Genomic DNA, 15,123 nt, shown 5'->3' with positions numbered 1-15,123 from the left:
TTATTCTCCCATGTTGTTTGATTTTTATGTTACCTTTAGAAATTATTTTATTGAAGTAAATCATGAGGAAGAAAAATAGCGCCAGGACTGCTGTTGCTAAATGTGGATCTTAAATAAAGCAAACTTTTCAGATTTGTATCTGTGGAAAAATGTAAAAAGCTTTACTTTCTGCTACACAATCATGCACTTTTTTTGCATCCTTCTATCACATTAAATCCCAGTAAATTAAATTTAAGTATGGAAAAAACTCAAGGGCTACGAATACTTTTAAAAGGCACATGCTAACTTAAACCGCAACTCTCCTACTGCAAACATGAAGTTATTCACTCTGATCTGACTTAAAGGCGTGTATTTGATTGGGCCTCTGGGCGCCCTGTGGGTCGGCTTAACGGGGAACCCTCTTAGTTGGCACAGATGGAGGGAATCTGGCGTGATGGAGCAGATCATCCCTGCTGCCACGTGAAGCCCGACTGCTCGCTCTGCCTCCAAAGAGGCAGAGAGAGACAGAGACAGTTCACAGGGACACACAGTCCGTTCATAAACGCCGCTCATCAAAAGGGGAGCCCCCGTTGAAAGAGGTGGGCACACCAAGCTGTGTATTCAGCATTAATTTGCTGCGAAGGGAGACAATCATCATGCAGAGAATGAAGGGTTTTATTCTTGTTTTTGCAGGCTTATCGTTAAAAACAGTAACGGCGCGGAGGTCCGCCTTAGCGGGGCCGTCACCTTCCTCTTCGCTTATGTCGTCTGTTTTGGTTGAAAATGTGGACGCTGAAGCCTCCCGGGGTTTCAAGATGAGTAATCCTGGATTAAAATGATCACATGAGGAGCAATAAAGCAGATAAAAGACCGTGCAACTCATCTGCTGATTTAATGCCCGACCAAAAGTCAATGGTGATGTGATTAAAGACACCGGGAGAAAATGCTTTTCTCATAACATTAAACTCATAAATTGTGGCTCCCCTCTGGGAAGAATTAAAGAAAAAAAAAAAAAAAAACCCAAAAACTTAAAAAACAATTTTGATCTGATAAATCAAAAGGGACAATCTTGCGGTATGGCAGCCAGATGTCCATCGGTATTAAAGGCAAGTCATAAAAATCTTATGGTTGAGTCACATGTGTGTACCACCGCAGAGAAGGAAACCATAATTAAAGCAACAAGGTAAGATTTAACGGTTCCTGACCTCCTCATGCTGAGTCAGCCGCGGTTTTAAATGTTTAAAAAAATAAAAACAAAAATAAAAACAAAATAGTTTATCTTTATATTCATTCATCACGGGAAAAATTAAAACTTACTAAAACGCGCAGCAGGATGGAAGACCTTCATACATTAACCATGATGCATTTGTGATTTCAAAGCCTGGCGCTCAGAATAGATCAGAGGCTCTACTTCCGTGTTAAGAACAGCTGCCTTTCTATCTTATTTGGGAAGAAATAATGAATTTGACAAATGAATAATTCATCATCGGCCTTTAATAATATATATCAACTATCTACATCTGTGAGTCACACAGTAATACTGCTTTCTCTTTCATTTGATGACCTGAAGGTGATCTCAACAGCAGGGTTGGCCATGAGCTGGCGAACGAGCGGCAGCAGCGTTAAGCTTTCTCTCTCACCTGCGTAGCGTAAAGGAGCGTCTTTGTCCAGCGCAATTAGAGGGGGGTCCAGAATGACTTTGTCATCGTTCTCCGTCACAATCCCATGGTACGTCGTCTCGATCCACGGCTTGTGCTTATTGACTGTGAGGAAGCAGAGAGAGAAAACATCAGCGACGACAGATGATAAGCTGATCACAGCTTTGTCTCGGCGGTAGTGGACATATTCAGAATTTTTTATTTTATTTTTTTTAACAAGTTTCTTCCTATGCTGGAATGACTTTTATCTCGCCCATCCCCCCCATGCGGCGTGGATGCATTTTTAATGAGGTTAGGGATGCTTTTAATGTTATTTTTAGAAGTGGAGAGACAATCTGCAGCAGAAACCAGAGAGCCGATGAGGAGCGGGCGCGAGCATCGCTGCAGAAGAATTAAATCACTTTCTGTGTTACATCTACCCTCTTCCGTATTACCTTCCAACCTCCAGAAAGGAGACCAGATTGTTTCAAGATAATAGCAACTGAGAGGGTTTTTTCCCCCCCCCCTCCACATATTTAACATTCAAAAGACATATTCACTATTTTCGTTTAGTTAGCTGCAACAGACCAAACAAGTAGATGACAACGACAAGGTCAGGTTTGGGGTTCTGTCCACTCGTCTGCATAGGAAGCCTCCCAGCTGCAGACGGGACTCAGCAGGAAAAGCTGCAGTGAGTGACATATTTGGGATAAGAAAACAGGAGGAAGGCAGCTCTCTTACAGTCAATATGCCCTGCCTCCGCCACGAGAGGGAACAATGGCGTTAAAGTGCTACTGATCTGCAGACGTGACGCTAACACTTGGTGACAACCGACTGAGGAGCAGAGATATAATGACTGAGCTAAACCAGGCTGCACCACATTAGGAGAACATGCATTTATGACACTGTTGTTGAATAATGTATATATTGTGTGGCTTATGAAGACTTTTTTATATTCATATTTCTACCACATTTTCTAATAAAAAAAAAAAAGGTTAAAGACGACAAGAAATTGTTTGCAAGAAAACAGTAGCTGGGCTTTAAATATAGAACCTACAAAAACTACTGGGTGGACAGACGGACGAATGGATGGATAAACAAACCAATGGATGGGTGTATGAATCGTTTTTGAATGTCTGTAAGTGCAAACATTTTTCCATACTTTATTCACCGTGATGCAGAAGACATGAACGCAATTGCAGAATTTGAGAAATAAAATGGAATCCACTGAAAAATGTGCAAACTTGTAATATTTCTGAGGTTGACCAAATCAGGGGAAAAATTGAGGCGCTTTAATGTTTTAATTTAACCTTCACAGTGGAAAAAAAACAACAAAAAACCAGGCCTTGTTGGCTGCTGCAGCTCACTGATGCGAGTTTACTCAGGCATGTAAGACAGAACTGAGTACAGCATGTTGCTGTAACTCTGAACACAAAGAATAACGGTTTCCAAAGTAGATGAAATACTATTTCTGCAAACTTTTTCTGGACCGAATTCACTGATCGCATGATCAACGAGGCATATCAAAACAGGAGCTGGTATCATGTCAGTGTTCCACTTTGCAAAGCTTGTTAGCAGTATATGCAGACTTTTCAGTTTGCAAACTTGTTTTTGCAAACTTTGTAGCCCTATGTCACAAATCAAATAAATAAACAAATAAATAGTAAATGTTTTAAACATTTTAACAATGTTGTTAAAAATAAGAATTTTTAAGCTTATCTCTGTTTGATTTAACTAAACAAACCATTTCTTTACCAACAAATAAAAGCTAGAAAGAAAATATTTTTCTTTTTTATACATACAGATCAACATCATCTCAGCGAAAGCTTCTATGAGGAATGACACCTCCTTCGCTCTTTGGAATAAAACTTTTTAATGACAGTTCAGGCACATAAAAAAAAAATAAAAAATGTCCTTATTGATTTTTAAGCCACAAATGAATGCTCACTCTGCCTATCCAATTAATGCAGCATACAATGTCCCATACAAATGATTCAGTCTGACTCAACCATCCATGCATGCACCAGATAGACAGCAACAATAATCTACACAATCAATGGCAGGAAATGATCGACCGCAGCAGAATGTTGCCAAATGTTACGTGGGATGCTGCACCGTGACATAATCCATCTGAAGTTAAAATGTCTCCAGAAGTTCATTATTTTTGATTAAGTGACAGAATTAAATGTGTTTTCAAGGTCCCACTGCAAGGCACTCTTTTTTTTTTAATTATTCTCTTTTTTTAATTCACAATTTTTAGGAAAATCACAATTAAACTATTGAGCTCTACTAAATGAGTGGCGCATCAATCATCACAATTTTTTTCCGTTTGAAAACGGAATCAAAGCAAGCTGCTGAAAGCCTCGTTTCAAATACCGGTAATGTCTGTAGAAAAAAAATAAACAAATAAGCTGTAAAGATTTTAAACATTAATTATTATACCTTTTGAGTTTCATTCATTAGCAGAAACAAAGCAGCAGGTCAAATAACCGGCTTACTGAGGCTGTCAGACTAAACAAATTAACTCAAGCCTTTTGCTTTTGGGAGTGTGAAACATTAAACTTATATACGTATGAGTTAATGCAGACATATAAAAAAAAGGGCTGGATTTGTTATCCCCATTCTGCTAGCACAAAAGCTGAGTTTGGCGTTTTCTCTTTTTTTTTAAGCATTAAACTCACTAAAACAAACACTCTGCAAGATAAAAAAGCTTTTTAAGTTTCATACTTAAAATGCTTGAGACTTAAAATGCTAGAGTCTAAAACCAACAATTCAAATGATCCACATGTTTAAAGACGAGACTAAATATTCCTCTGCAATACTTGGATCGGCTACTATTGTATCATCACATGATGTAGAGTACTCATCGCTGATTGCACAATCAGTAAAAAGTAATTACAACCTGCTTGAATAGATTTGCAACCTCTACAATTGACAGTTAAATAGTATTATGAAGGCCTCAGTGAAGGAAAGTGATTTTTAAAGCTACTGCCACCAGCAAGTATCTTTATTACAACATGTTTTTATACATCATAAAATTAAAACTCCTGCAATAAATATTAGTGACTCAAATGGACAAACTATGCAAAAGAAAGACTTCTGAAAGACTCTACCAGTCAAACCAAAACAAAATGACTTTATTTTTCGGCATGCCCGGATAAATCCCATCCTCCAAAAGCGGCGCTCGATATGAAAACCTCGATGTGCTTATGAGTGATTTGGAAATGACCCAGCCCAATAAATGGCTTCGCTAAGTGACTCGTGACCTGAAGTGAAGTGGATCTCTTTAGGCGGGCCGCTGGGACAGACTGCCGCAATAATCAGCTTTAGCTTCCACATTGTCACAGTTACGCTGAGCTGGGTCACATGTGGGCCTGTTGCTCGACCAAGAGCCGCTCGTGTCATGGCTGTCATCGCCAAGGTTCGGTGAACCAGGAAAGAGTGTTACTGGGTAATTTAGTAAAGTATTTCAATCTGATACAGAGGGGGCGGGGAAACAAGATAAGCAGGACTTGCAGTATGACGGATGGACGGACAGACATGGCTTGAAGAGAGGCTCCTAAATAAGGGAAACTCAAAGACCATCAAGTTTGCTCTGCAAGACAAGCCAAAAGCCTGACACACGTGACTTGCTCCCAACAATGGCGACCCAGATTGGCAGCCCAGATCCACTGAAACAAGAGTCGGTCCAGATACATTCACAGATGGCAAACTGTGGAAGAATGCAAGCAAGTGTCAGCGTGAAAACAAAAGAGGCAAACCCACACAACCAATGGCAAACTCAAAAGCTCCGCTACAATGCCGCTGTGCATTGCTGGTTAAATTCAAGTCTGTCTGATTCTTACACATGCAGCAAGAATTGCATAACATTTCTTTTAAAGCATGAAAGTCATTGTTGTGAAATTACCAACAAAGCCCCTTTGACAAGACGGCTTCATCTCCCCTCCCTGCAAGCCCCCACCAGAGAGAGATAACGTTTGTTTGTGTTATTACTGCTCACACATGAAAACAAAGATGCAACACATTAATCTGGTTCATTCAAATCCTATTTATGTTATTGTATGCAAGAAAAAGGGGAGAGAATAGTTGTACAAGGAGGGAAATCATTAGGAGTCATAAAGGAGTAAGATTAGAGGAAGTGGTTTTGAAGCAATGCACTCTGGGAGGGAATTAAATTTCAATTAGAGGATTTCCATGCTCAGAAATTAAGCTTAAAAACTCAATGCAACGCAATCATACTGTCATCAGCAAAATCTGAAAATTTAGACAAATGATAAATGATGGAAATCCTGGGATGTGTTAAGGTCTTCAAAAAAGCGCCAAACTAAAAACTTTCTGTTTAAAGAACTATTCTACAATTTGATGACACCCAATGATTGATGGAGACTTAACAAACATGCGGTAACAAATGGACGGACGGACAGACAGATGGAATAATTTTGTAATTTTGGTGAATTTAGGGACAGATTAAGATTCATAAGTAGCAATAATACAACTCTCTAATTTTCTGCTTGCTTTAAAACTACTACCACTTTCCCACTATCACTTTCAAAAAGCCTGCAACACATAATTTATTTTATGATGAATGCTTACTATATTTAAATATCATATCGAAACAAAGTTTACAGAAATTGGTTTACATGTGTTTTGGTGCTATAAGAGAAATTTGGAATCCATGAAAAAAAAAACTAGGTACTCTAGGTACTCTACTTCTTTTATTTAATGTGTGCTAAAATCAACATTTATTTCTGATTTCTGTTATCAGGCCATGCCATCACTTTTCAGTCCAGGAATTATTAAAAGGGTAAATGTTGAAAAACTAAAGCAGAGACAGCCAACAAATAAAAGGACTATTTAATAAGTGGGTCGGTATTTATTTTTTTCCTCTGTTCCATGTTCAACTGACTTCAGGTGCCAAACATGGTATATGAAGATTCTGCTTTTAGGGAATATATTTAAGTAAAATATGAGGAAAACGTGCAAGCCTGAGAGTCTTCTGTAGTTATATTTGCCACAAAACACTTTGTGGATATAAACAAAGTGAACAATGCCTTCAAGGCAATTCCGTTGAACAAACGTTAAAGGTAAGGAACATTCAGAAAAAGCCTCATTCCCCTTAATAGCAGATAAGTAAAGATTATGAAACTGCTACTGAAATACAAGAGCCAAAGTATTAATAGTATTAATGCAGAGCAAAGTAATAGAAAAGCTTAAGCTTGGACTCTGTGGGTCAGAGAGGAGAAACATCTCTGATATCCACACATCCAGGTAAGGTGAATTTACCAGAACATTGAACCAGTACACCAGACACTAGTGTACTGGGTACATCAGTACACCGTACATACTAGAAAAGTATAAAAACTTGAGGAGAGTTAAAATTCACATCTCAAGCTGTGACTGTATGAGCACAGATGGTGGACTGCTGAGCATCCTCCGATCCCAGCAACAGAGTCCTATGCAATCCTGTTACAGCAAACAAAGCCAATAACATTTAATCCTGTGAAGGAATGCCACTTCATTCACTCCAAAGGTCGAACAAGAACCGGCAAACAAAACAGTAGAGCCCCCTGCCAAGGTTTTATTGTGCACATGTGGGGAGATGCAGTTTCATAACAAAACAAGCATGTGAAAGCACAGGAAAATAATAAACATTACATTTTGGAGGCTAAAAATGTTTTGGAGAGAAGACGTATGGATAAACAGTAGAATAAAGTGGTTGCTTTTGACCAGTAGTTCCAAACCATTTAGAGACCCGCTCTGCACACCTGGACAGGGTCCTTCCTCTCATAAAAGAGCAAATTTTTATGAGATTCCTGCTATACATTACGTAACTTGAGAAATGTAGTTTCTTTGAATATTATTATGAAGCCTAGGCTCACATTCAAACTGGAAGACTCTCTAGCCCCACCTGCATGATCCAATCGGCGCGTCCCGCTCATCATCAACGACCTATCAACGCCAGACCAAGCTACGTCACGACCAATCACAGACGAAGCCCCCCGTTGATAAGACCCATGGCATCTTCCGCTTTCCAGCTGCACTCAACCCACATCCACCCCTTCACCTCCACTCTCCCGGCTCTTCCGGCTCGCATCCTTCACCGACCTCCACCACCAGTGTCGGGTCCCGGGGAACGACATTCCTAAACAGCATCGGGAATGCTCATCCGAGCTTATGGCAATTCACAGCTCGGTGTCCTCAGCCGGGGCCCGAGCGCCAAAGAACTTTAATTCATGAATGTCAATAAACTTTTTTAATCGCTGTCTTTTTCATCTGAGTCTCTCCAGATTGAAGAAATTATTGATGCTCTAATCAATCAGCCAAAGCTCAAAAGCTGCCAAGTTTTCCATAATTGGCTCTGAGCAATGATTGGCAGCTCACTTAGAACAGCGTTAGGATATTTATGTTCAATAAATGAATCAAAACTGAAAAGTTTGACTTTTTTCTTGGTCTGTAAATATGTTAACCAGTTATCTGCTCTACTTTTTGAGCTTAATGAGAAAATAATAGAAGAAGGTTGAGAACATAAGTGCTAAAGTTTGACATTAGCTTCAGTGGTAGTTCTAAAATGTGTCTATTAATGTATATTAATGTATATTTGGTCTTTGAACTACAAAAATTAGCTGCTATAAGAGTTTGAGGAGGGGGTCTCAAGTATATGCGGATCCCAGACCTTTCCAAACACCGCCGATCCACTGTAATCCCTTTATTTCAGAAATGATTGTCTCTATAAGAAAAACCTTGAGTGCAATTTGTTTAACTGCCATCAATGTTTATTGGATTTAATCACCGATTATTGAAACTTTTCTTTAAAAGGTCTAATGAGAAAAATATCCTGCGCTGGATTTCACAGTAAGATTAATTACCCCCAAGACCAACAATAAATAAGTAAATCTGCATATTTTATGCAACTTTGCTAGAGTTTGATTGTGTGAAGCATCTTGATCTGCGTGAATGTTAAGAAGGTGCTATATAAGGATTCAAAGACTAACGGACTGAATTATTGCAAATTGCACACAAATTAGTTTGTAAGTACTGAAGTCTTACTATTGGAGCTCTAATTATTTCTTAGAATAAATGACGAAACATTTCAGCTGGGAAATACGACTAAATGAGGCCAAAGTAATAAAAATGCAGTTATGATGGTTGTTGCAATCACAACGCTGCAAATCTTGGTGTTCTATTTTTGTCTGAAAGAACATTCATCTAAATCTTCAGCACATCTACATTTCAATAATCCTTACTTTTCCTGACACAACATTATAGATTTTGAGAGGCTCCAAAGCATTCTGCATTCTTCACATCTAAATAAGAAACATTTAAAAAGAAAATACTCGACAACAGTTCGATTTTACTACGATAATAAAAGGCTGTTTTTCTATGTTGGTATGAGACTAACTTTAAAAAGCTCTGTTTAAAGCTATGACACTTTCTTTAATACTATATTTAAGAAAAACAAAAAACAAAACAAGTACAACTGCTAGGCTTGGCAAACCCAGTGAATGAAGTAATGTAACAAACATTCACATGGACACAAAGACTGAACCCCGACCTATACAATTTGACCTATAAACCGTGTGAAACACTTCCTGGGAGAACGGGACAGACACAATGGCTCTTGGTAATCCTGAGATTCAATAGTCCCCCACCACATCGCTGTTCCAGACAGCGCGTCTCTGTGACGTGGAGGAAACTAAAAAAAATCATTAAACAGCAACTGCAGCTCTGATAACATGTGGCAGAAAATCTAAGACTCTTTCCCTAAGAGACAATTAACCATGGCTTGATCTGGAGCATTTGCCAAAGGTTTTTCACAGATCCATTAGCCGCGCGAGCCCCGAATACCCGTCCTGATTAAGGAAGTACATCATATACGTCTGGCCACAGGCTGCTGTTTGCTCAAGAGGAATAACAAAGCTCTCTACATTGTAGCAGCGGCCTGTGATTATCAGATGAGGGTTTATAATACAAGCAAACCTCAAAGGGCTTGTTGTGTAATAATGATGGCGCAGTCACGTGTTGCGGCCGCGCTGCGGTGTGGAGCTCCGCTTCATAAACCAAGCACCAGTAGTTATGGCAGCAGCCGGAAAATCATCTTCTCTAATCGCATCACAAGTAAAGCCAGAACGCAAAACATAATAGGATTGAGACAATGATTTGAGGGATGGACTAAATATTTGTTTGTGCTGATCATAACAGATTTAGTTCTATCTTAAACTATTATTAAAAAGAAGACACGGATAGAAATGCGTATGAGCAAACCCTGACTTGTTGGGGAAGAGCGTCGCTGCAAGGTGATGCTGCCACCACCATGTTTCACCAGCAGGGTCAGAATGGTGATTAATCTCAATTAGAAGCAGAGGATAACAAAGGGATGGGGAAAATTACCAACATTGAAAGGAGTGTGAATCATTTTACAAAGTTTTCTATAGTAGGGATGGGCATTTATTGTACTGTTCATCATGTATTGTGATAAATGTGTTATCGTGACAAAAATTTTGATTTATTGTTAAAATAAATTCCAATCGTCCATATTGTCAAAGATGCTAGTTTTATTATTTTCTCCACTGGTTATCCAATAAAAGTATCAATAAATATCAATAAATTTGAAAATGTGTGTGCAGTTGGTGATTGGTGTGCTAAAGAAGCATGTCACAACTGGGTATATTTCTCTATAGAAGAATTTGTGTCCCTACAGATACCTAAAAAAGAAACAATAACTAGCCTACTGAATAGCTTGCATCAGTTTCAGTGTTTTTATTTTTAAGTACATGTTTGATCACCTGCATTGCTAATAAATACGAAGAATTATAAATTCTTAACTGAAGGCAGCACGCTCTCTGGAGTAGACCGACAGTCTCTTTGTTTGAGGCTAAATAAAGCCCGTCTGTTGCCTGGTTGTTCATACTTGTCTTATTAGCTGGAGCAGCACACTCAAGAGGAAGGGTTTATCTGCGCTCAGACAGAAACGCCAGACTTTGAAGTGCTTCCCGAGAGAGTCTGGGACATTTTTGCTGGAAAATAAAAAGTAAAAAAATATTCTAAGGATTCAAGAACACTGATAACCAGGAGAAAGGCTTTAGAAAACAACTGTACTTTCAACAAAAAAACCAGAAAAAAACAGCGCAGGGCAACACAGAGACAAACACTGCCTTTTGGCAGTGTCAAATACACCTCTCGGCCTTTTTCTTAGTCAGCAAAGACGAATAGACACTGCAGCCAAAAAGGTGAAGGTATGCAGTGCATGCAAATCCTAATTACTGAAAAACTACAATTATGCTGAGAAGTGGATGAGGAATAATCAATGAACAATCTGCTCTCGGTCTCAAACGGCGAGCACACTTCTCTGTTTGTCTTGCCTTGCAGGTTCCTGAGTTCACCGTCGCGAGGCGCTTCCATCACAGACCTGGGACTGTTCTCAGAGGCCCAAGAAGCCATAAAGGAAGGTCTGGGGCCTCAGGGGCCCACAGTCCCAAAACATACAACTCAGACAGGAAAGCTTCTCAGTTCCCCTGCCAGGCAACGGCATTTGTTTGTCCTCTGTGCAGTCACAGCCGCCCAACGGCGGGAGCACGCCCTGGATGACCGCAGAGCTCTTCTGAAGAGGGGGGCTGATGGGTGGCGGGGGGTTTGGAAACAATGCAACCTTAAACGTAACTCAACCAGCTCTCTGTGTGAGCTGCACAACAGCAGCAGTGAGGAAGAGAGAGACGATGAAGCTCTATACAGCTGCTGGAGTGTAGCGGCCCTGCAGCAGGCGACGGGATCTCTGGTTACCTGTTTCCCATGGAACCTGAATGTGGATGTGATACGCCCCAGTGTGAATAGCTCTGCTGTGGCTCTTTTCTTTCCCCTGGAAACAACAGGACTCCAGGGAGAAAGGCAATCATAAAGAGAAGATGTACAATCGGGAATTTGGTTACACACGACTTCTTAAACATCTTCTCAAAGGGATGACTCAATTCTCAAAGGGATGACTCAAGGAAGGAAAGAGGGAAGGAAGGAAGGAAGGAAGGAAGAAAGAAAGAAAGAAAGAAAGAAAGGAAGGAAGGAAGGACATAAATGACTCAAGGAAGGAAGGGCAAAAGGGATGAATAAAGAAGCAAAGGAAGGTAAGAACAGAAGAAGGAAGAAAGAAAGGAAAGAAGGAAGGAAGATTTTCACAATGGAATTGTGAATCAAGTGTGGAAATATAATTGTTCTTCCACTCGCATTTTTTTTTTCCATACTTAGCCAGACCTGAAAAATACTGAAATCAAATTCCAGACTTGTCCTGGACAATTTACATGTACATATCAGTATTTAATTATGAGTCCATCCATCCATCCATTTTCTGTTCACCCTTGTCCCTAATGGGGTCTGGAGGGTTGCTGGTGTTTATCTCCAGCTATGTTCCGGGCGAGAGGCGGGTTCACCCTGGACAGGTCGCCAGTCTGTTGCAGGGCAACACAGAGACATACAGGACACACAACCATTCACACACACACTCACACACACACTCACACCTAAGGAGAATTTAGAGAGACCAGTTAACCTGACAGTCATGTTTTTGGACTGTGGGAGGAAGCCGGAGAACCCGGAGAGAACCCACCATGCACAGGGAGAACATGTAAACTCCATGCAGAAAGACCCCGGGCCGGGAATCGAACCCAGGACCTTCTTGCTGCAAGGCAACAGTGTTACCAACTGCGCCACTGTGCAGCCCTTATTTCTTAGTTAGAAATTCAATTTTAAGTGCAAGAATTTACCAAAAAAAGCTATATTTCTGCTTTAAACTATTTTTGTCATTGAAATTAAAAATCAGTCACGCCAAACTTTTCACCTCCACATTGATGTTTTCCCACAAGCATAACTAGGCAATAAACTAAAGGTATTCTGCTTTTCTTGGTGACTGACAACTTCCTAGTCATCCGGCCAACTTAATATTCACAACTAAATGACCCTTTCTTAACAGTTCACCGCCCCCATTCAGCTTGTAAAGGCACCAACCAGCGGAAAGTCACCGCCGACCCAAATAATAAGAATCCAGCGGTCTCAGACCCACAGGCAAGTTAGCAAATCAAAATGCCTTTGCATCTTAGCACTTGGGGGATTATCTAATACGCACATTCTTGAGGGGCTTGAGTTGTGATCTCTCAAACAGTGACCACACTGTTACATGCTGCCCAGTCAAGAGTCCAGCCCTGGAAGCCTTTCACTGAGAGAAAACGCTGCTGGAAAACATGTTAGACCTGACATGTGAAGAACAGTGTCTGCTGGTAAATAAACTAAAAAAAAAAAAAAAAAAAAGAGGGGGAAACAATGATTGTTTTTACCAGCTCTCAACCAAATTTATGACACATTCATGATCAACTTTTCAGGCACAATTTGGGATAAAATTCAGAACAAGCATACATCTAAATTTAACAGGGTCTTATTGAAACAACCAATCAAAGATCCTTTAATTTCATTTGAATGTAGCTACAGACTAGCAGGCAGTCATTCTATCAGCTGTCCTCAGCAGCATTTTATCATCCTCTTAAATACAATTATTTTTGCTACCGGCTTAGTCAAAAAAGCGCAGAAAAAGGTCCTGAGTTTAAACCTGTTATTCGGCTTTGTGTGCAGTTTTCTTCCTGAACTCCATTTGACTTCGCCCCCCACCCCGACCTCCTGAGATGGTTGAGTTTTGCAAAGAGTGTGTTTTTGCTAGAAATGCAACGTAGACACGGGCTGTTATTAAAAGTAAAATAAAATGAATCCACTGCATTGACTTAAGATCTAATTACAAAAAAATTCCCACTGCTTCAAAATATTTCAAACTTTCCTAAGTTCAAGCTTTTGTCGATGATGCCTTTCTTAAAAACGACAATTTCCCTCATTTGGCTTACATTAATGTTAGCAGACCTGTTCTTCAGGGAGATACCTTAACCCTTTAACCATTATCCTCTTGACATTTAACATTGTCATTTTAGAGGAAAAACAAGTATGTAAACTGATGAAGAATAACAGCTCACAACATTGTCACTGGAGTGGCATGAGAAGGGCGAACAATGCGGCCATTGTCAGCCGTGTGTATTCATGCAATTCCTAATCGCCACAACACGGAACGATGACTTACAGATCAGCAATAGCTTCGAGGCTTAAACGGGGCTTAAGTGACGGCTTTCTGCAACACATAAGAAACCTGAGCTCCCTTCACTTCTGAAGGGGTTGTTCAGGTCTGTGGAGTTTTATATATATATATCTATAATTTCTTTCTGGGATTTTCCAGCTGATTTATTATCAGTGTATGAAAAAGACTGGTAAAAGTTAAACAAGGTTTCCCTCAGAAAACTTGCCAAGCCCGATAGTTAGGAGCTCAGCAGTCATTCATCCAGCAGCCTGTCGTGTTTTTGAGTTAATTTATTTATTTTTTTTAAGTTGACCATAAAGTCTTAAAAATGCAAACATAAAAAAAAAACCAAAAAAACCCCAAAAAAAACCTGGTGGGGGTACAAGTAAAGCCTGGTGGCCCGCCAGGTTTATATATTAAACCCTGGTTTAATATATACTTATATGAAATATTAAGGTTCAGCTTTATTGTTATCTACCGAGAAGCACCGATTCAGTTTTCTATGGCCGATGGTTATTTGTGGTTTTCTTCAGAGTCCGATCTCTGGGGAAAAAATTATATTGTTTGCATTTTCAAACCTTTTATTGAAATAAAACCGTTTCTGAAAGTACATCAAAACCAAAAATTGTAGGGTGTGGTGAAGCACTTAATTTGAAAGATTGTTAGTTTTTTTTTCAATCTTCAACATGCCAAATGTCAAAATAACCAAAGAAAGTCAAGGGAGCATTGGCCGATTTTTGATAAAGCAGTGAAGTATATACTTAGTTTTATTAATGAATTCTATGAAGATTAAATAAACCCCACATGTTGAGGCTTGGAAAGAACATTAATGCATCTGACTTGAGTTTTTAATAAGCTTCAGCCGTGTGAGGAGAACCCATATGTTAACGCCTCACAAAGCAGGGCATCCAATTTGTTTGACTGGAATTAACTTAATTCAGTGATGAATGAGCCACGAAACTTCCCAGCAGCCAGTGTTCCCTTTGTCCGATTGTTTGCACAGAAGAAGCCCAGGCATTGCAGCAGACCTAACGTTTGAGTCGAGAACATGGTGGACAAACCCAGCAGCTGCTCGTGGGTACAGAAAAAGAAATAAATGACATGGGTGGCTTCTGGAAAACAAGGAAGAAGCACTTTAATGACCGGAAGTGTCTCCGGTGTAGCAGGGAACGGTAGTTTGAACACTTTGACCAGCACAGTATGAGACAAATTCATTTGCACTCTTGGCATTTTCTTGATGGCGATGAAATGATTCATACACTCTAAATACAAACTGATGTTTACCAAAACATGTGAACTGAACCTTTAGCTCAATCTGTTTCATATAGAGCTGGCATCCAATCAGTTCTTAACAAGCTTTCAAGACCAAGAACCACAAGGGAAACAAACCCTCGGGAGTTTTTGGCTTCTTCA

General features: G+C 39.8%; 1 protein-coding gene across 4 annotated transcripts in view; it reads right to left on the bottom strand.

The window, feature by feature from the left end:
- clstn1 (calsyntenin 1) overlaps positions 1–15,123 on the bottom strand; it is a 41,738-nt gene that overhangs the window by 23,689 nt on the left and 2,926 nt on the right. For all 4 annotated transcript variants that reach the window (XM_044122811.1, XM_044122830.1, XM_044122820.1 and 1 more), the window contains exon 2: positions 1,620–1,742. In XM_044122811.1, the coding sequence (XP_043978746.1) occupies positions 1,620–1,742 (123 nt within the window). The remainder of the gene's footprint in view (positions 1–1,619; positions 1,743–15,123) is intronic.

This window comes from Gambusia affinis, linkage group LG01, assembly GCF_019740435.1.
Source record: "Gambusia affinis linkage group LG01, SWU_Gaff_1.0, whole genome shotgun sequence".
In the NCBI taxonomy this organism is placed as follows: domain Eukaryota; kingdom Metazoa; phylum Chordata; class Actinopteri; order Cyprinodontiformes; family Poeciliidae; genus Gambusia; species Gambusia affinis.
The sequence above is the reverse complement of the archived record's forward strand: the minus strand, read 5'-3'. Positions and strand labels throughout refer to the sequence as shown.